General features: G+C 44.1%; 1 protein-coding gene across 2 annotated transcripts in view; it reads left to right on the forward strand.

The window, feature by feature from the left end:
• Positions 1-15,555, forward strand: part of LOC109902211 (inhibitor of Bruton tyrosine kinase-like) — a 41,193-nt gene extending 25,638 nt beyond the window's left edge. For both annotated transcript variants that reach the window (XM_031786532.1, XM_020498374.2), the window contains exons 13-26: positions 862-948; positions 1,155-1,237; positions 1,552-1,589; positions 1,797-1,893; positions 2,177-2,278; positions 2,468-2,585; positions 5,855-5,915; positions 6,184-6,305; positions 6,521-6,633; positions 6,727-7,003; positions 7,078-7,332; positions 7,572-7,766; positions 14,052-14,184; positions 14,460-15,555. In XM_031786532.1, coding sequence (XP_031642392.1) covers positions 862-948; positions 1,155-1,237; positions 1,552-1,589; positions 1,797-1,893; positions 2,177-2,278; positions 2,468-2,585; positions 5,855-5,915; positions 6,184-6,305; positions 6,521-6,633; positions 6,727-7,003; positions 7,078-7,332; positions 7,572-7,766; positions 14,052-14,184; positions 14,460-14,585 — 1,807 coding nt within the window. In that variant the 3' untranslated portion in view covers positions 14,586-15,555. The remainder of the gene's footprint in view (positions 1-861; positions 949-1,154; positions 1,238-1,551; positions 1,590-1,796; positions 1,894-2,176; positions 2,279-2,467; positions 2,586-5,854; positions 5,916-6,183; positions 6,306-6,520; positions 6,634-6,726; positions 7,004-7,077; positions 7,333-7,571; positions 7,767-14,051; positions 14,185-14,459) is intronic.
• Positions 15,556-22,238: the final 6,683 nt, after the last annotated feature.

Here is a 22,238-nt window from a genome sequence, read left to right on the forward strand (position 1 = left end):
AAATAAAAAAATTGAAACATTAAATTTGGGCTTCTGCTATTAGCCTTAAATGCATTGAATAACAGAGCCTGGTTCCTCTCTAGGTTTCTACCAAGGCTCCTGCCTTTCTAGGGAGTTTTTCCTAGCCACTGCTTCTACATCGCTTGCTGTTTTGGGGTTTTAGGTTTGGTTTCTGTATAGGGCTTTATAGATACATTTGATAACATTCATACGTGACGATATAGTCAAAAAATGTATCAAAATGAAGTATGGTTTGAGGTGTCTGAGATAGTGTGAGTGTATATAGGAAAGCATAAATGTGCCAGAAAATCCTATTAATTTTCATTTTTTACCGGGTTACTTTGAGAAGAGTCTCGTGAAACTTGTGGGCATTAATGAGCAAAACGGAGAACACATTTGTGAGTCTTTGCTTTTGATGGTGGGGTCATATAAATTTGAAAGCTCAAACCGTTCGGACTTGACAGAAGTGTCCGGAGTTGAGACCCCGGTGTTAGCGCCATGAGACGAGTCCTGTGAAGCGTGTGGGTGTCGTAGAGCAAAACCGAGAACACCATTTGTGTTCAAATAGTTTCTAGCCGCAAACGTTTTGACACTGCGGAAATTTTTTGAATAACTATTTTTTTCTGGAAGTCTCCTGGTCTGACAAACACCTCTGTAGCTCTGCCATCTGCCATTGCAGATGCGGAAGGAGGACATCGCCGGATGCGTTAGATTGAGACACAACCCCATGCATATAAAAGAGTAACTCCGTCGGATTTGGATGGCAATTTTATATTATGTTAAAATTGATTTCCGCACGGGCATCTCGACCTTAGGGGGGTTATTAACATGTAGTGTATTTTTTAAACACATTTATTACAGTTTGGATGGAGTGAAATATGAAAACGGGAAGATCAATGTAGCGCGTAAAATGACGGCCAACAAGCCACGATGTAACCAGAAAAAGTGGTGAGTAATTGCCATGTGGCAGATTTACGTGAGAAAATATTCTGTTCATATAAAGATAACTACTAGAATTGACATTCTTATTCAAGCCAATGTTCTGTGATTTTTATTCAATTGTTGTGCCAGATAATCACGGCAGAGATAATGTCAGATAATCACAATATCAGAGGAGATCTTGTTCTGTCTAAGCTGTATCTGTCTCCCCGAAGCTCCTACCTCTGTGACGTCACTCTGAGATCTGTGGATGGCAAGGAGTTCCCCTGTCACAAGTGTGTGCTGTGTGCCAGACTTGGTGAGCTTCAGTGTGTCAACATATTGTTGCGTTTCTTGGAGTGTGAGGGGTGAACAGGGTTTGGGTTATTCAATGTTGTCGACATCTGACACTAGATTTTCCAGTCATTTGTTGAAGCTATGGGGCCGGTTCTCCGTACACAGATTAAGCCTAGCCTAAAAGCATGCTCAATGGAGAATCTCAATTGAAAATTAGTTTTAATTAAGCACTAAGATTAATCGGTATCTGGGAGATGATTTTAATATGTAAAAAAAATGTAATTGAAATTTCTTAGTGGCGGTTGCATTGTAAACATGTCATGTATGTGTTTTCAGAGTACTTCCACAGTATGCTGGCGAACCCCTGGATAGAGGTATGTTGGAATTTCTTGTTTTGTTTGATATTTCAGTTTTATCAATCTGTATTAGTTTATACAAATGATCAAATGTGTTTTAGCTGCAGGCAATTGGAGGTCTTGCTCATTGTTGGCTCTGAAAACGTTGTCTCACATTGTGCTTGAGTAAGTGTGCTGCTACTTGTGAACAGTGTTGGTAATGTTGTTGTTGTGCGCTCCCAACAGGCCACTTCATGTAGTGCACTGGAGATGCCCACCAGTTCAGATATACTGCAGGTCATCCTAGAATATGTGTACACTGACGAGTCTCCCACTATCAAAGGTACACAGGACACACATACTCAGTGAAAAATGCTTCAGGACTATGGATGGAAAATAGCTCTTTTGCCAACTTGGGTACATATACATTGACTCTGAAATAAGTGTGCGCTGTCCCTGTCAAATAAGTGCGTTAAATAAATATTGAGTTAAAAATAGGTGTCATGTGGCTACCCATAATATTTATGAACCTCATCATGTTGACTTTGATCTTGATGCACAAGGTAGTTGAAAGCTACATGGTGGAAGCAAAGTGTCTCTCTCTCTCTCTCTCTCTCCTCTTCCAGAGTCTCTGAATGTGGAATTTGTCTGCAACGTGTTGGTGGTGGCCGATCAGCTTCTCATCACCCGACTGAAGGAGATGTGTGAAGTGGCCATTACTGAGAACCGTACGTCCTCTCATCTTCCCTCTGTCCTTTTAGCCTCCTCTGCTCTCGTCTCATCCCTCTGTCCACTCCTCTCTCTCATGCCTCTCAACATGATATCAAACAGCTTTGTTGTGTCTTAAAAAGCACTCGTGTGAGAGCACTGTCCTGTTTGTTAAAAAAAAAAAATGGCTTCCTCTTCCGTCTCCTCAGTGACACTGAAGAACGCTGCGGAGCTACTGCAGTTTTCTGCCATGTACAACGCTGAGCAGCTCAAACTGTCCTGCATCCAGTTCATTGTGCTCAACATGGCTGCCCTGCTCGAGTCCAAGTGAGTGTGTGTGTGTGTGTGTGTGTGTGTGTGTGTGTGTGTATACAGTGCGTTCGGAAAGTATTCAGACCCCTTGACTTTTTCCACAGTTTGTCATGTTACAGCCTTATTTTAATATGGATTTAAAAAATATATACGAAAAATATAAAAGTCCCCTCAATCTTCACACAATACCCCATAATGCAAATCTATTACAAATAAAATAACTGAAATATCACATTTACATAATGATTTGGACTCTTTACTCAGTAATTTGATGAAGCATCTATGGCAGCGATTACAGCCTCGAGTCTTCTTGGGTATGACGCTACATGCTTGGCACACCTGTATTTGGAGAGTTTCTCCCATTTTTCTCTGCAGAGCCTCTCAAGCTCTGTCAAGTTGGATGCGGAGTGTCGCTGCACAGCTATTTTCAGGTCTCTCCAGAGATGTTTGATCAGGTTCAAGTCCGAGCTCTGGCTGGGCCACTCAAGGACATTCTGAGACTTGTTCTGAAGCCACTCCTGCGTCGTCTTGGCTCACCCCAGTCTGAGGACCTGAGCCGTTCCTCTTTCCCCTGATCCTAACTAGTCTCCCAGTCCCCGCCGCTGAAAAACATCCCCACAGCATGATGCTGCCACCACCATGCTTCACCATATGGATGGTGCCAGGTTTTCTCTGGATGTGACGCTTGGTATTCAGGCCAAAGAGTTCACTCTTAGTTTCATCAGACCAGAGAGTCTTGTTTCTCATGGTCTGTCCTTTTGGTGCCTTTTGGCAAACTCCAAGCAAGCTGTCATGTGCCTTTTTTATTCAGGAGTGGCTTCCATCTGACCACTCTACCATAAAGTCCTGATTGGTGGAGTGCTGCAGGGATGGATGTCCTTCTGGAAGGTTCTCCCATTACCACAGAGGAACTCTACAGCTCTGTCAGTGACCATTGGGTTCTTGGTCACCTGCCTGACCAATGCCCTTCTCCCCTGATTGCTCAGTTTGGCCAGCTCAAGGAAGAGTCTTGGTGGCAACAAAAAATATTCAGTTTATAAATGATGGATTCTACTGTGTTCTTAGGGACCTTCAATGCAGCAGAAATGTTTTGGTACCCTTCCCCGGATCTGTGCCTCAATACAATCCTGTCTGGAGCTTTACGGACAATTCCTTTGACCTCGATGCTTGGTTTATGCTCTGACATGCACTGTCAACTGTGGGACCTTAAATATACAGGTGGTGCCTTTTCAAAATAATGTCCAACCAATTGAATTTACCATAGGTGGACTCCAAGTTGTAGAGACATCTCAAGGATGATCAGTGTAAAACAGGATGTACCTGAGCTCAATTTTGAGTCTCAGCAGAGGGTCTGAATACTTATGTAAATAAGATATTTCTGTTGGATGTATGGCTTATGTTATGTGAACATGCTGTATACTATTTAGGAAACTGATGATGATTCTCTTGCTCTCTGTGTATTTACAATGGTGCTTGGTCTTCACTGGTTTCCCTTGTGGCAACAGGTCACACATCTTGCTGCTGTGATGGCACACTGTGGTATTTCACACAGTAGGTATGGGAGGTTATCAAAATTAGATTTGTTTTTTAATTCTTTGGAAATATGTGTATCTAATATGGTCATATATTTGGCAGGTGGTTAGGAAGTGCAGCTCAGTTTCCACCTCAGGCTATGTGTACATTGCCCACAAAATGTCTTCTCTTTAGAGCCAGGTCGGTCTTTGGCGTCCTTTCTCAATAGCAAGGCTATGCTCACTGAATCTAGATTTTGATAATTAGCTGGTATAGGCCTAATTCTGCTCTGCATGCGTTATTTGATGTTTTATGTTGCACACAGTGGATGTTTTTGCAGAATTTTGCAATTTTGGTGTTTGTCCCATTTTTTTGTGATTTTATTAGTTGGTGAGTGGACCCCAGACCTCACAACCATAAAGGGCAATGGGTTCTATAACTGATTCAAGTATTTTTTTGTTTGTTGTCAGATCCTAATTGGCACGTTGAATTTTGTACCTTTTTGATGGCATAGAAGGCCCTTCTTGCCATGTCTCTCAGATCATTCACAGCGTACCTGTGGCGCTGATGTTTAGGCTATGTATCGTTTTTGTGTGCTCTAGGGCAACTGTGTCTAGATGGAATTTGTATTTGTAGTCCTGGCAACTGAACCTTTTTTGGAGCACCATTATTTTTGTCATACTGAGATTTACTGTCCGGGCCCAGGTCTGTCAGGGCCCAGGTCTGACATAATCTGTGCAGAAAATCTAGGTGCTGCTGTAGGCCCTCCTTGGCTGGGTACAGGAGCACCAGATCATCAGCAAACGGTAGACTTTGACTTTAGATTTTAGTAGGGTGAGGCAGGGTGCTGCAGACTTCTAGTGCCCTCGCCAATTAATTTGTGTATGTTGAAGCTGGTGGGGATTAAGCTGCATCCATGTCTACCACATGGCCCTGTGAAAATACGCTTTTTTTTTTTTGTTGCTATTTTAACCGCACACTTGTTTGTGTACATGGATTTTACGATGTATGTTTTTCCCCCAACACCACTTTCCATCAATTTGTATAGCAGACCCTGGTGCCAAAATAGGTCAAAAGCTTTTTTGAAATCAACAAAGCATGAACACTTTACCTTTGTTTTGATTTGTTTGTTTGTCAATTAGGGTGTGCAGGGTGACTACGTGGTCTGTCGTATAGTAATTAGGTAAAAATCCAATTTGACAAATGTAGGAGTCTGCTGTTAATGAGATGCAGAGGATTTTCCCAAGGTTGCTGTTGACTCATTGGGGTTAAATTTGTCCCCACTTTTGTGGATTGAAGTGATCAGTCCTTGGTTCCAAATATTGGGGAATATGCCAGAGCTGAGGAGGAGGATGATAAAGAGTTTCAGTATAGCCAGTTGGAATTTGTCTGTATATCATTTCATTGAGGATACCATCAACACCACAGGCCTTTTTGGGGTGGAGGGTTTGTATTTTGTCCTGTAGTTCATTCAATGTAATTGGAGAATCCAGTAGGTTCAGGTAGTCTTTTAATAGTTGACTCTAAGATTTGTATTTGATCATGTATATGTTTTTGCTGTTTTTACTTTGTTATAGGGCCAAAAAGATTGGAGAAGTGGTTTACCCATACATCTCCATTTTGGATCATTAACTCTTCTTGTTTGTATCTTTCCAGAAGTGGCTACCAAAGTCTATGGATTCTTCAATACTCTCTCTTCTCTCTCTCTCTCCGCCTCCCTCTCTTTTTCTGTCTCTCTCTCTGTTTATATATCCGTAACTCAATCTCTTCAGAGCGCTGGATATCTTGAGTGATGACGTGCTGGTGGAGCTCTCTGCCTCTTACAGGAGTATGGTGAGTCACTTCTCCTCAGTGCCGTTACATTACCTGCATCAACTGCATGGTGAGATACCTGGCATATGTTCATTAGGGGAACTCAACAGAAACTGTTCCAAACAGAAAACGACAATAGGTGTTTCTTATTGGATGGTTCCTCAGATAGTCCCTCCCTGTTTCACTTGTTTCTTCCATTCGATTCCTACTGAACACAACCATAGGGTTCTGAACTGAACACGACTGTTGGTTCTGACTAACTGACCTGTTACCATCCTGTTCCTGTCAGATTCCGGCCATGCAGATGCGACTGATCACTCCTTACCCAGATGCCCCAGACCTCAGTGTGTACGAGGACTGGGACTCTTCATTCAGCTCTAAAGCTGACATGGAACTGAACTACTCCTGCAGGTACTATACCATCTATCAAACTATGTACAACACTGTGGCTGCATCTCATTCCACAAAGTTGCTCCTTCATTCACTCCCTGTCATGAATGAGATGGGACTGAATTGGTGCTGAAACTAGGTTCCAATGAAATGCATCCAGCCAATAACCTCCCTAACATTTGAACCGTGGTTGAATTTGTTCCTCTTCATCATCTGTCTCATCTTCCTCCTCTCAGGGAGACTCTGTTGAAGAAGGCTAAGTTAAAGGCCAAGAGAAAACCTAGGCGACGCTCCGACAGCTCAGGGGGTTACACCCTTTCTGACATAATCCAGAGCCCACCTGCTGCAGGTAGAACACACACACACACTCTGTCATGGCACGTAATAATTATTTCCTTTAATTGGAGTTGGGCTGATATGGATTATGATATGTCTCTTCTAGTCTCAGTCCTTTCTCCCAGCCTGGTAAAGTCAGGAAAGACCAACTCCATGGAGTCTCTGCAGGAGCTGATGACGTCTGACTCTGAGGGCAGCTACATGGGTGTGGGCAGCCCCCGAGACCTCCAGAGTCCCGTGTTCCACGACAGGCCCGAGGAGGAGGGGGCTGGAGGAGGTTCCAGGCTGAAGACTCCAGCCAGCACCACCACCATGAGGAATGGCCTCCCTGCAGAACCCCCAAAGAGTTCTGCTCTAGAGCACATCCCCAAGATCACAGCCAGGTGAGCCAGGTCACTGTGGACCAGGTCAGGGGTGGAACTGTATGTGACATTGTGTCATTTCTCTCTCTCTCCAGTCCTGCTCTGCCACTTCCTGTCTTGGACCTCAGGGCAATCATGGATATGGAAGCCAGCTCAAAGACACAAAGTCTCGGCGCCACTCCCAAAAGTCCTGGCAGTGTTGGCAGCAGCAGCAAGCAGTCACCTCTCCCAGCCAAGCTCTCCCAGAAGCAGAGGAAGATGATCGCCATGGCAACCAAGGAGGGCAGTGCTGAGTGCACCCTATCCAAATCGACACAAGTGATTACTCCCTCGAAGAGTGTGAAAACATGGTAAGCCCCCCTCCATAAGGATTGCTCCTAATATCAGCGCCAGCACAGAAGGTGGTGGGTTGGTGCGACAATCCCTATGTAATAGAATAGGTCCTGTCCCGGTCTCTCATTTTGTGTTGCAAATGTACAAATACAAAATCTGCCTATTCCCTCAGCTGTTAGTAAAAGTATTACTTTTTAATACTTTGAAGTAGAACTTTTGATTATCAAATGTGGTTCCACCTACCTCCTCTCCTCAGGGCCACTTCGTTCCAGACACCTCCTTCATCTCGAGCGTTCCGGGACCTCCTGGTGGAGGAGGAGAGCCGGGTCAGGAACGGGGGGCCAGGGGCCCCGGGAAGGCCAGTAGCTCAGGGGCCTCCGGTCTCTGCTGCTCGGAGGGTTACCTTCAAATGTACGGCTGAGCCCCCCAGTGAGCCAGAGAGACTCGCCGGGTAAGACTATGCACGCATAGACAGACACGCACACATTTGCAGTCTGTCATATTTTATGTTAATTGTCATCAACACACACACAGAGGTGTCCATTATATAAACACACAATATAGACTAGCATTTGTGTATGGCCAAGGGATGAATGCCCTTATGGCTGATTCATTTTGGGGCGGCAGGTAGTGCTTAGAGCGTTGGGCCAGTAACCGAAAGGTTGCTGGATCGAATCCCCGAGCTGACAATGTTAAAATGTATCGTTCTGCCCCTGAACAAGGCAGTTAACCCACTGTTCTCCAGTAGGCCATCATTGTAAATAATAATTTGTTCTTAACTGACTTGCCTAGTTAAATTAAATAAAAACGAGTCTTTACCCCAAAGTACCAGGATTGTCCACCAGATGTCTCTAGTGTGTTGCCATGCTCATGCATATTCTTGTTTCTATCAGACAGGAATCTGACACAATAACATATCTACTAGCATCAATGTCATTTGGTTACCTTGGTGAGAAACAAATTTGTTGTAGTAAGGAGATGGTAAAGCTTGTATCTATGGTGATTGTGCCTTAATTAGGCATGTTATAGCTGATGGTTAACCATACAGGAATTAGTTCAAACTCTGTGAGGTATCTCTTTAGAATAAACATAGTCACTAAGAAAGCAGCAAATGACTGGCAGAGATTCTGTTATTCCGAAGGGAAGCAGACGAAAGAAGGAATAATGATTTGGAGGACTACTTGTTTTAATACAGAGAATTTAGAGTTGACTATGTTAAGCTTTACTGTCCAAATGAAACGCTCTGGAGTGCGGTTTCCCAGACACAGATTAAGCCAAATCCCGGACTCTCTATTGACCAGGATTAGGCTAGTCTGGGAAACCAGCCCTTAGTCTGTGGTTTGTTTGAGCAGATGCATCAGGAAATGTTCAAATGTCATCAGAAGGTAAGAAGCAGCCTTCTCTACACTCACTCGCATGAAACTCCTGCCTACATGGGTGAAAAGTGATCTATGCAGATGCACAGATGGCACAAAAAAATGGCAAAGTCGTCGTTCTTTTAGCGAGAGGAAAAATATAGCCCTAGCGCTAAACCTGCCCTGGATTTTCGGGCAACCAATCGCAGCACTCCAATGGAGAGCAACTGTCGTCGAGTCCAGCACCTTGTGAACACATGCAAACCAGTGGGGATGGCTAAATAATTGTACTATTCACTAGAGGTACTTGCCACTGTGATTCATGAAATGCAGACTCTTGGGAGTATTTTGCGAACACGAAATTGTACTTTGCTAGCTCAACTGGTTAACATTAGCTACTAGCATATTTCTCATTGAGCACCAAACATTGCTAAAGTTGCCTAGCTAACTACTTAATATAACTTTTGTTTCTCTAAGTTAGCTTGCTAAGTTGGCTATATTAGTTATGTAACATCTGCTTTCGACATCAGCAAAATGTTTCCGCGCTTATAAACCCAGGATCGTTCCAGTACCTTTGACGGCATGCACAGTACATTGAGCCCTTCAGTGACTAACCACACTCCAAACCTAAAGATACATTTACCAGGTTCCTATAGGGTGGGTTGGTATAACGTTTTTGAATAATACAAGTTCTACATTTGCTATAGGAGTGCGTGTGTAACAGTATAACTTTAGTCCGTCCCCTACCCGGTGCACGAACCAGGGACCCTCTGCACACATCAACAACTGACACCCACGAAGCATCGTTACCCGTCGCTCCACAAAGGCGTCACCGATTGAAACGCTATTAGCAAGCACCACTGTTAACTAAGCTAGCCATTTCACATCGGTTACACATTACTGTCAAATCTTAAGTGATTTCAATGGGTCTTGCTCCTTTCTGATTTTGTTTATACTGTTCAAGTCAACCCATTTTTATGTTCATAAAGTTCTGCATTTCCACACTTTTATAGGCATTATTTTTAACCAAATGTTGCAATTGCGATTTGACGTGATTTAGAGCAAAACACATGCGTGAACTGTTGGCGTCATTGAAATATAATGATTATTCTAATTCTATAGATAAAATATAATAGTGGGAGCTTTGAATACAGTGTTTGACATGACAACATTTTAAAATGCCAAGGAGGAGTTATTGTGACAGGGTAGGAACCAAATTTGTTAAGTGTTACCGAAGGGACCCAATAATCTTTTGCTACTTTTTAATGTTTTCTCTTAGCTACTTCTTGTAGTTAACATATTCATGCTTCGCTTATTCCTCTCTGGTTTATAAGATACTGTTGCACAAACGACATGCTGATTTAGGTCTACACTGTCACCTGTGTGTGTGTGTGTATGTATATATATATATATATATATATATATATATCACACACACATCTAATTACGTTTGCTTTGACAACGTTTATTAACTAGCTAGTGATTAGCATTAGCGGCTAACAACATTTAGACCCAACTTGCAAAGAAAATACAAACGAGCTGTTTGCAGATGTAAGAAACACAACCTAATATTGTAGTAAAAGAACGCTATGGTAAGAATCAAAGTGAAAACAGTATCCTTGTCATGCAGACTGAAAGCAAAGTGTCTCGTGGTGAGGAATAACACATGCGCTCCTTGAGTGACGGACGGGGCTAGGTCTGTGGAAAGCGGCATGGAGTGAGAAAGCGGAGACCGGATGACTCAAGTAACGAAGTAAACTTTACAAATGTACACTGCTCAAAAAAATAAAGGGAACACTAAAATAACACATCCTAGATCTGAATGAATTAAATATTCTTAAAAAACACTTTTTCCTTTACATAGTTGAATGTTCTTACAACAAAATCACACAAAAATGATCAATGGAAATCCAATTTATCAACCCATAGAGGTCTGGATTTGGAGTCGCACTCAAAATTAAAGTGGAAAACTACACTACAGGCTGATTCAACTTTGATGTAATGTCCTTAAAACAAGTCAAAATGAGGCTCAGTAGTGTGTGTATGGCCTCCACGTGCCTGTATGGCCTCCACGTGCCTGTATGACCTCCCTACAACGCCTGGGCATGCTCCTGATGAGGTGGCGGATGGTCTCCTGAGGAATCTCCTCCCAGACTTGGACTAAAGCATCCGCCAACTCCTGGACAGTCTGTGGTGCAACAGTCTGTTGCGTTGGTGGATGGAGCGAGACATGATGTCCCAGATGTGCTCAATTGGATTCAGGTCTGGGGAACGGGCGGGCCAGTCCACACTCCAGCCACATGAGGTCTAGCATTGTCTTGCATTAGGAAGAACCCAGGGCCAACCGCACCAGCATATGTTCTCACAAGGGGTCTGAGGATCTCATCTCGGTACCTAATGGCAGTCAGGCTACCTCTGGCGAGCACATGGAGGGCTGTGCGGCCCCGCCAAAGAAATGCCACCCCACACCATGACTGACCCACCGCCAAACATGTCATGCTGGAGGATGTTGCAGGCAGCAGAACGTTCTCCACGGCGTCTCCAAACTGTCACGTCTGTCACATGTGCTCAGTGTGAACCTGCTTTCATCTGTGAAGAGCACAGGGCGCCAGTGGCGAATTTGCCAATCTTGGGTGTTCTCTGGCAAATGCCAAACGTCCTGCACTGTGTTGGGCTGTATAAGCACAACCCCCACCTGTGGACGTCGGGCCCTCATACCACCCTCATGGAGTCTGTTTCTGACCATTTGAGCAGACACATGCACATTTGTGGCCTGCTGGAGGTCATTTTGCAGGGCTCTGGCAGTGCTCCTCCTTGCACAAAGGCGGAGGTAGCGGTCCTGCTGCTGGGTTGTTGCCCTCCTACGGCCTCCTCCACGTCTCCTGATGTACTGGCCTGTCTCCTGGTAGCGCCTCCATGCTCTTGACACTACGCTGCCAGACACAGCAAACCTTCTTGCCACAGCTCGCATTGATGTGCCATCCTGGATGAGCTGCACTACCTGAGCCACTTGTGTGGGTTGTAGACTCCGTCTCATGCTACCACTAGAGTGACAGCACCGCCAGCATTCCAAAGTGACCAAAACATCAGCCAGGAAGCATAGGAACTGAGAAGTGGTCTGTGGTCACCACCTGCAGAACCACTCTTTTATTGGGGGGTGTCTTGCTAATTGCCTGTAATTTCCATCTGTTGTCTATTCCATTTGCACAACAGCATGTGAAATGTATTGTCAATCAGTGTTGCTTCCTAAGTGGACAGTTTGATTTCACAGAAGTGTGATTGACTTGGAGTTAAATTGTGTTGTTTAAGTGTTCCCTTTATTTTTTTTGAGCAGTGTGTTACACATGGCGTATCACATTTTAAAAACCAGACATTCAAATACCGTTATAGGATGTAAAGTAAAAACCCAAACCGGTCTGTGCATCAATACCGGTAATGACAGTCCACAACATACCCAATAATAGTATTTTATTTATTTAATTGTGTATTAAAAACACATTTTTAGATCATTGTGAAGGGATTTCGCAGTGGTTGGAAGGGGCAATTTGGCTTCCTGGGATGTTGTCCGAGGTTCCAACAGTAATCAAGTGGGGTGGGGCTTAGTGAATGGTCAATGTACTGAAAGGGAGGCAGCTGCCTGAAGCAGGGTGTGACTCACTGCTAGGGCTGCGGTGCAATTAGGCTGATGGTCACTGACCTTTTCACTACCCATTCAACAAGACTGACACGTCAGTTAGAAGAACTGCCTAGTCGACTTTGCCTCGGGTGAACTTTCTCATAAGAACAGATCCTATGATCAGCTTCCCTAAGGGCAACTTCAACCTGCACTGTGAACTACACCACCACTCAGACACCAACTGGATTGGTAAAGCTTTAGATGCCAAAAGAGCTGAATACTTGCCTGGTCTCAGATCTGTTTGCGCTTACGATGAAAATAACCATAGGAGTTGGCAAGACCGCACAAACCGATCTGAGACCAGGGTAACTGAATACTGTGTGCTCCTGATTTGAAACGACAGTAAACGATACGACTTCAGAATGGGTGTTTTGACATAACAAAAACATTTGGAAGAGATTGTTCATGTACTGGTGCTGTATCCTATAACGTTGACATCTAGATTAACACATAATATGGGCAGAGGTGTTTGAGGAATGCTTGTGAAACCAATGGGTGGATGTTTTTACTTTAACTTTGGTAGCAATGTTTAGAATTGTGACATCAAGTCTTATCAGGCCAAAGAATTACAGGAAGTGTGTGTGCACTTGTGTGACCCAATGTTGTCTATCTCTCTGTTTCTGCAGAAGCTCTTGACTTTCGCTTACTTCCTCTTCTATCAGGGTCATTCGGGGCATCTGTCTTCCAGACGTAGATCTTTTATCTATGCCCAGAGCCAAGATGGATTAAAGCTCAGACTGGAAACGCTCTCGTTCTGGTCTGTGACGTCCTCTCCCACTGCAGTCTCTAATGACACCCTATTCCCTATGTAGTGCACTACATTTGGGCTCCCGAGTGGCGCAGCAGTCTAAGGCACTGCATCTCAATGCAAGAGGTGCCACTACAGTCCCTGGTTTGAATCCAGGCTTTATCACATCCGGCTGTGATTTGTAGTCCCATAGGGCAGCGAACAATTGGCCCAGTGTCATCCAGGTTTGGCTGGGGTAGGCCGTCATTGTAAATAAGAATTTGTTCTTAACTGACTTGCCTAGTTAAAAAAAAAAACTCCATGCTCTGGTCAAAAGTAGTTCACCGTGTAGGGCATATGGGGTTATTTGGGATGTAACCTAGTAGTGGGCCCTGAATATGAATCCGACAGTGAGTCTGATGTATTGTTGGCTTCTGATCCTAATCAGCATTGATAAGAGAAGACTTCCATGTCACAAGTGATCACTCAGAACAGGAAGTAGGATTCAGGTTCTCATCTACTCATGCTGATGAGCACTGAGGGAGGGATGGAAGGAGGGAAAGTTCAGGGCTGGGGAAAGTGTAATATCCATATGTGTAGTTTTTTTATATATAGTAGAATGTTTTCTCTATTGCCTTACAGGGACCATCTGTTTCATTAGCGTTTTCTTACACACACACACACTGTCTCTCTGTCTCTGTTGTAATTCACCCAACCCTTGTCCTCTTTGGTACCCTGTGGTCATCCTTGGTTACCACTGTCACATGATATATCTAGTTCAGACCGGTCTTTCTCTGTTTGTCTTACTCTGTCAGATCAGCGTCAGAATTATTACAGGATGTACCTAACACATGTCAACTTGTCCCAACCGTAAAAAAAACAACCTGAACAACCACAGGGGGGGAAAAAGGAACAATTGTTTGAGGGGGATAATGTTCAACCTGTCACAATTACATAGAGTTTTTCTTTACTGACCAGCCCCTGGGTGCTGGGAGCGGCGGGCAGCCCCCCTACGGCCTCCATGGTAACCTTTGCTTCGATCGTGGAGGAGGAGAAACAGCAGGAGGCTGCACTAATCCGTAGCCGAGAGAAACTGCTTGCACTCATTCAGGTAACGTGTGTGTGTGCAGAAATTTGTAGCAGATGTTTACTATGCACACTGCTTTTCCTTTCACTGTGAGCTTGTCTGTCCAACGCACATACTCAACTCAGTACCTTGATAAGTGTCTCTAAGGGGAAATCAGAAATACGTAGTTTCATCACCTCTGTCTAATGTCAGTAGAAATGACTTGTTTCCAGCTGTGCCGTTTGACAGCTGCCTTGACTTGGCTGTGGCTTTAAAACACTCCAACTGTGTTTGTATTTCCCCCTCTCTCCTCTTTGCAGATTGAGGAGGCAGCGATCCAAGAGCTTTTGCATCACTATGGCGCCCGCAACAACCCCAACGAGATGATTGTGGTGGAGAGGTCTGTCCAGGGGCCCATCGCCACCCCCTTCTGGAACAAACACTGAGACGTCTTACAACGCATGTGGTTGTGACGCCACACCCACATATCCTTATGTGTCTCCTGTCAGTCAGTGTTAAGATATACCCCAGGCCCAGTTGTGCCAGTGGGCTGGTTCTGACGCAGGTCTTTTATGCTTAACTCCAGTGTTCTTTTCTCGTGTTAACCTTTTGCGAGTGTCCCTGAGGAAGGAACAGTGGGGGAGAAAAGATCGAGATATATAAGTTAAGATCTCATGTTATGCATGTTTTTTGCACCTTGCCATCAAAACATGAGTAAAGATATTCTTCCAAAAAGTTTCAGCCATTTAAAATATGTTCACAGTATAGTTAAGAATTTGCCAAAGACAAAGCATTTAAGGAAGTGGAGCAGTCCAAACTACAAATTGGGTCCAAAACTACATTACCCAGAAGGATTGGTCTGTTTTCAGCACGTGTGTAAGCTGTGTGCCAATTAGGGAAAGTACTACAGCACCAGTTCCTCTGAGAAGAACTAGGACGAAAGGAAGTCAGAGCCTGGAGTTCAGAGGCTAGCCTGATCTGGTTGCTACACCTAGTTCTACTTTATGAGTTGGGAAATTAGTTGTGTTCTGGATATACTGTGTGATGCAGTGTAGTTGAATCATGAAAGGAGGAGGGTAGCGAGTGACTGTCATGCATCCTGTCGTTTTCTAATGTGAGCTAATTGCATATGAGAGTTCGCTGGTGTTTCCCTTTTATCAGAGTTATAGGACAAGCTGACGAGTGTTTGTGCCTTGCTTCCACCCTAACGATCCTCTGTACACACACTAATAATTTCACTACTTTCTGGCTAGCTGTATTTGAGTTGTTTTGCTTTATTTTGTGTTCTGGAGCCGATGTGTTGGCTTGGTAACCCAGACTCGGACCATGTAAACCCAGTCTTATTCCATGCAGCACCCTTCGTTTGGGACTTTGGATGTGAGAAAATGGCATGCAATAAACTCACCTGTGCAATGACCATGTTTCCTGGTTCTATTACTCTTATTGTAAAATTGGTCTTATACTGATTTGTGCTATATTACAATAGACCTGTCTTGTGTTATGCAAAACAGAAGCGTGGGTGAATGTCCAAGGCTAATGATGTAGTTCTGTGTGATGTCTGTAGTGTCCCCACAAGAATGGAGGCAATCTCCCTCAAGCTCCCTGACAAATGTAGCTCTCGCTGAATCTATCTGAATGGAAACAACAGTGCCTCTCTCCACTCTAACATCTGTGCTCTGCATAAATAAACAACTATTAAACGCCTACCCGTGATGACCCTGCCATGGAAAGGGAGGACGGGTGGTGATTAAGGGGTCCTAATAGTCCTAAGTCGATACAGTATGACATCAGGAGTCAGCCAGAGACAGACCTGAGTTCCTAGTGATTACTCCATTAAGCTCAATTAGTCAAAACCGAGATGATGCGTTACACAGAAAGGCTCTCAAAGACTTGGCTCCATGTCAAGTCGGACTGGTCCAGCTAGGTCACTGACGGGCACATGATGTGAAGTGTTTACCTCATTAGTCGTTTACCTCTCGCTAATGAACGTGACATACTCCAGAGAGGCTCTCCTGTGCAGAATTGGTCTATATGAATGTGGATATCTCCTGAAATTCTCCTTGTTCATAGAATGTAACAGCTGAATTTCCATCTAATGGGTAACATACATTTTTAGAAGTTATATATTTTTATATATATACTGCTCAAAAAAATAAAGGGAACACTTAAACAACACAATGTAACTCCAAGTCAATCAATCTTCTGTGAAATCAAACTGTCCACTTAGGAAGCAACACTGATTGACAATACATTTCACATGCTGTTGTGCAAATGGAATAGACAACAGATTGAAATTATAGGCAATTAGCAAGACGCCCCCAATAAAGGAGTGGTTCTGCAGGTGGTGACCACAGACCACTTCTCAGTTCCTATGCTTCCTGGCTGATGTTTTGGTCACTTTTGAATGCTGGCGGTGCTTTCACTCTAGTGGTAGCATGAGATCGAGTCTACAACCCACACAAGTGGCTCAGGTAGTGCAGCTCATCCAGGATGGCACATCAATGCGAGCTGTGGCAAGAAGGTTTGCTGTGTCTGGCAGCGTAGTGTCCAGAGCATGGAGGCACTACCAGGAGACAGGTCGGTACATCAGGAGATGTGGAGGAGGCCGTAGGAGGGCAACAACCCAGCAACAGGACCGCTACCTCCGCCTTTGTGCAAGGAGGAGCACTGCCAGAGCCCTGCAAAATGACCTCCAGCAGGCCACAAATGTGCATGTGCCTGCTCAAACTGTCAGAAACAGACTCCATGAGGGTGGTATGAGGGCCCAACGTCCACAGGTGGGGGTTGTGCTTACAGCCCAACACCGTGCAGGACATTTGGCGTTTGGCAAATTCGCCACTGGCGCTCTGTGCTCTTCACAGGTGAAAGCAGGACCACACTGAGCACATGTGACAGAGTCTGGAGACGCCGTGAACGTTCTGCTGCCTGCAACATCCTCCAGCATGACCGGTTTGGCGGTGGGTCAGTCATGGTGTGGGGTGGTATTTCTTTGGGGGGCCGCACAGCCCTCCATGTGCTCGCCAGAGGTAGCCTGACTGCCATTAGGTACCGATATGAGATCCTCAGACCTCTTGTGAGACCATATGCTGGTGCGGTTGGCCCTGTGTTCTTCCTAATGCAAGATAATGCTAGACCTCATGTGGCTGGAGTGTGTCAGCAGTTCCTGCAAGAGGAAGGCATTGATGCTATGGACTGGCCCGCCCGTTCCCCAGACCTGAATCCAATTGAGCACATCTGGGACATCATGTCTCGCTCCATCCACCAACGCCACGTTGCACCACAGACTGTCCAGGAGTTGGCGGATGCTTTAGTCCAGGTCTGGAAGGAGATTCCTCAGGAGACCATCCGCCGCCTCATCAGAAGCATGCCCAGGCGTTGTAGGGAGATCATACAGGCACGTGGAGGCCACACACACTACTGAGCCTCATTTTGACTTGTTTTAAGGACATTACATCAAAGTTGGATCTGCCTGTAGTGTGGTTTTCAACTTTAATTTTATGTGTGACTCCAAATCCAGACCTCCATGGGGTTGATAAATTTGAATTCATTGATCATTTTTGTGTGATTTTTGTTGTCAGCACATTCAACTATGTAAAGAAAAAGGTATTTAATAAGAATATTTCATTCATTCAGATCCAGGATGTGTAGTTTAGTGTTCCCCCTTTATTTATTTATTTTATTTTTATTTTTTTAAATATTTTTTATATATATATATTTTTTTAGCAGAGTATATATATATTTATGTGAGTTCCAACTTTGGGCATGTACGGTAGTGTCAACCCTGAGTGTTTCATATCTGATGAATGAGTAAAATGCCTCTCAAAGCACTAAGCTAATCTCTCTCTTTCTCTTGCTCCCTCCATCTCTCATCACTGGCCAGAGCAAAGATGAGTGATAACGTCCGTCCCAACTGTGTTCAGTCTTTAAGCATGGCACCCTATTCTCTGTAGTTTACTACTTTTTTACCAGGGCCCATAGGGCTCTGGTAAAAAGTAGTGTACTATTTTTGGAAAAGGATGTGATTTGGGATGTAGCCTAGTAGTGGGCCCTGAATATGAATCAGCCACTGAATCTGTGACGGTGTACTTTACATTTAAATGTTTTTATTGAACCTTTATTTAACTAGGCAGTTAAGACCAAATTCTTATTTACAATGACTGCCTAACCCGGATGACGCTGAGCCAATTGTGCGCCGCCCTATGGGACTCCCAATCACAGCCTGGTGTGTTACAGCCTGTAATTGAACCAGGGTCTGTAGTGATTCCTCTAGCACTGATATGCAGTGCCTTAGGCCGCAGCCATTGATAACTTGTGGCATGGAAGTCTTCTCTGGTCACTCAGAACAATGAGTAGGTTCTAGTTTACTCATGCTTCTGGATGAGCACAGTGAGGAGGAGGAAGTTTGTTATATCTGGAGTACTTCTCCTGTCCTATTCGGTGTCCTGTGTGAATCTAAGTGTGCGTTCTCTAATTCTCTCCTTCTCTCTTTCTTTCTCTCTCTCGGAGGACCTGAGCCCTAGGACCATGCCCCAGGACTACCTGACATGATGACTCCTTGCTGTCCCCAGTCCACCTGGCCGTGCTGCTGCTCCAGTTTCAACTGTTCTGCCTTATTATTATACAACCATGCTGGTCATTTATGAACATTTGAACATCTTGGCCATGTTCTGTTATAATCTCCACCCGTCACAGCCAGAAGAGGACTGGCCACCCCACATATGCTCTCTCTAATTCTCTCTTTCTCTCTCTTGGAGGACCTGAGCCCTGGGACCATGCCCCAGGACTACCTGACATGATGACTCCTTGCTGTCCCCAGTCCATCTGACCGTGCTGCTGCTCCAGTTTCAACTGTTCTGCCTTATTATTATACAACCATGCTGGTCATTTATGAACATTTGAACATCTTGGTCATGTTCTGTTATAATCTCCACCCGGCACAGCCAGAAGAGGACTGGCCACCCCACATAGCCTGGTTCCTCTCTAGGTTTCTTCCTAGGTTTTGGCCTTTCTAGGGAGTTTTTCCTAGCCACCGTGCTTCTACACCTGCATTGCTTGCTGTTTGGGGTTTTAGGCTGGGTTTCTGTACAGCACTTTGAGATATCAGCTGATGTACGAAGGGCTATATAAATACATTTGATTTGATTTGAAGTGTTTTCTCTATTGCCTTACAGGGACCATCAGCGTTTCATCTTGAAGTTTGAGCCTTGAGTGTTTCCACATCTCTTCCCCCAATCTCATTTCTTTCACAGACACACACACACACTTCGTGTCAGTTGTAATTCACCCACCTTGTCCTCTTGGGTAGCCTGTGGTCATCCTTGGTTGCCACTGTCACATAGCCTATATCTAGCTCAGACCTCTCTTTCTCTGCCTCTCTCATGGTCATCTGTTCCTTACAGTTTCCCCTTACCCAGAACAGCCACTGACTAAACCAAATCCATCCAGTAATGTCCTTACAACCAGAGGGTAGGTAAGGTGGTTAACAGTAGGTGGTTTGAGTAAAATACATCTGTCTCCCCTTAATTTGGGAGTCACTTCCTTTTTCGTTTGTTGTAGAATTTAATTGCTCTTTCCTGGATTTTGAAAATGAATGGTTATCGTCCTAATTCTGCTCTGCATACATCATTTTGGGTGTTGTGTTTTACACAGAGGATGTTTTTGCAGAATTCTGCATGCAGTCTCAATTTGGTGTTTGCCCCATTTTGTGAATTATTGGTTGGTGAGTGGACCCCAGACCTCACAACCATAGAGGGCAATGGGTTATACAATTGATTTAAGTATTTTTTGCCAGCTCCTTATTGGGATGTTGAATTTTATGTTCCTTTTGATGATGTTAAAGGGGCCCTTTTCTCTCAGATCACTCACAGCTTTGTTGAAGTTACCTGTGATTCTGATGTTTAGGTCGAGGTAGACATAGTTCTTTGTGTGATCCAAGGTAACTGTCTAGATGGAATTTGTAGTTCTGGCAACTGGACCTTTTTTGGAACACCATTATTTTTGTCTTACTGAGATTCTCTTTCAAGGAAGGCCCAGGGTTAACGATCTGTGCAGAAGATCTAGGTGCTGCTGTAGGCCCTCCTTGGTTGGGGACAGAAGCACCAGATCATCTGCAAACAGTAGACATTTGACTTTAGATTCTAGTAGGGTGAGGCCTGGTGCTGCAGACTATTCTAGTGCCCTCGCCAATTCATTGATATATATATGTTGAAGAGGGATGGGGCTTAAGCTGCATCCCTGTTCCACCCCACAACCCTGAGGAAAAGCCCTCCTTGGTTGGGGACAGAAGAACTAGATCATCTGCAAACAGTAGACATTTGAATACGTGGCCTGTCGTACTGTAATTTGTTAAGACAATTTGACATTTGCTCAGGACTTTGTTTTCACTGAGGAAATATAGGAGTCTGCTGTTAATGATGCAGATAATTTTTCCAGAGGTTGCTGTTGATGCATATCCCACGGTAGTTATTGGGGGAGAATTTGTCTTCACTTATGTGGATTGGGGTATCAGTCCTAGCTTCCAAATGTTGGGGAAGATGCCAAAGCTGAGGATGTACTTTGGTCTGGCTATAATTTAATTTAGGATACCATCGACTACAGGCCTTTTTTGGGTTGGGTTTGTATTTTGTCCTGTAGCTTATTCAAAGGAATTGGATAATCTAGTAGTAGGTTCTGGTAGTCTTTAATAGCTGATTCTAAAATGTATAATGGATCATGTATATGTTTTTGCTGTTTGTTCTTAGTTATAGGGCCACAAATATTGGTTAAGTGGTTTATCTATACATCTCCATTTTGGATTGATGGCTCTTCGTGTTTGTTTGGTGTGTTCCAATTTTCATATACAGTGGGCAAAAAAGTATTTAGTCAGCCACCAATTGTGCAAGTTCTCCCACTTAAAAAGATGAGGCCTGTAATTTTCATCATAGGTACACTTCAACAATGACAGACAAAATGAGAGAGAAAAAAATCCAGAAAATCACATTGTAGGATTTTTAATGAATTTATTTGCAAATGATGGTGGAAAATAAGTATTTGGTCACCTACAAAGAAGCAAGATTTCTGGCTCTCACAGACCTGTAACTTCATCTTTAAGAGGCTCCTCTGTCCTCCACTCGTTACCTGTATTAATTGCACTTGTTTGAACTTGTTATCAGTATAAAAGACACCTGTCCACAACCTCAAACAGTCACACTCCAAACTCCACTATGGCCAAGACCAAAGAGCTGCACCAGGCTGGGAAGACTGAATCTGCAATAGGTAAGCAGCTTGGTTTGAAGAAATTAACTGTGGGAGCAATTATTATGAATTGGAAGACATACAAGACCACTGATAATCTCCCTCGATTTGGGGCTCCATGCAAGATCTCACCCCGTGGGGTCAAAATGATCACAAGAACGGTGAGCAAAAATCCCAGAACCACTAGTGGATGACCTGCAGAGAGCTGGGACCAAAGTAACAAAGCCTACCATCAGTAACACACTACGCCGCCAGGGACTCAAATCCTGCAGTGCCAGACTAGGGCATTGAAGATGAAACGTGGCTGGGTCTTTCAGCATGACAATGATCCCAAAAACACTGCCCGGGCAACGAAGGAGTGGCTTCGTAAGAAGCATTTTAAAGGTCCTGGAGTGGCCTAGCCAGTCTCCAGATCTCAACCCCATAGAAAATCTTTGGAGGGAGTTGAAAGTCCGTGTTGCCCAGCAACAGCCCCAAAACATCACTGCTCTAGAGGAGATCTGCATGGAGGAATGGGCCAAAATACCAGCAAAAGTGTGTGAAAACCTTGTGAAGATTTACAGAAAACGTTTGACCTCTGTCATTGCCAACAAAGGGTATATAACAAAGTATTGAGTTTTTCAGAGTCAGTAGAAAGGCCTCTTTAGTGTCCTAAGTTTTCATAACTGTGACCTTAATTGCCTACTGTCTGTAAGCTGTTAATGTCTTAACGACCATTCCACAGGTGCATGTTCATTCATTGTTTATGGTTCATTGAACATGCATGGGAAACAGTGTTTAAACCCTTTACAATGAAGATCTGTGAAGTTATTTAGATTTTTACTAATTATCTTTGACCAACAGGGTCCTGAAAAAGGGACATTGCT

This window comes from Oncorhynchus kisutch, linkage group LG13, assembly GCF_002021735.2.
Source record: "Oncorhynchus kisutch isolate 150728-3 linkage group LG13, Okis_V2, whole genome shotgun sequence".
NCBI lineage: Eukaryota > Metazoa > Chordata > Actinopteri > Salmoniformes > Salmonidae > Oncorhynchus > Oncorhynchus kisutch.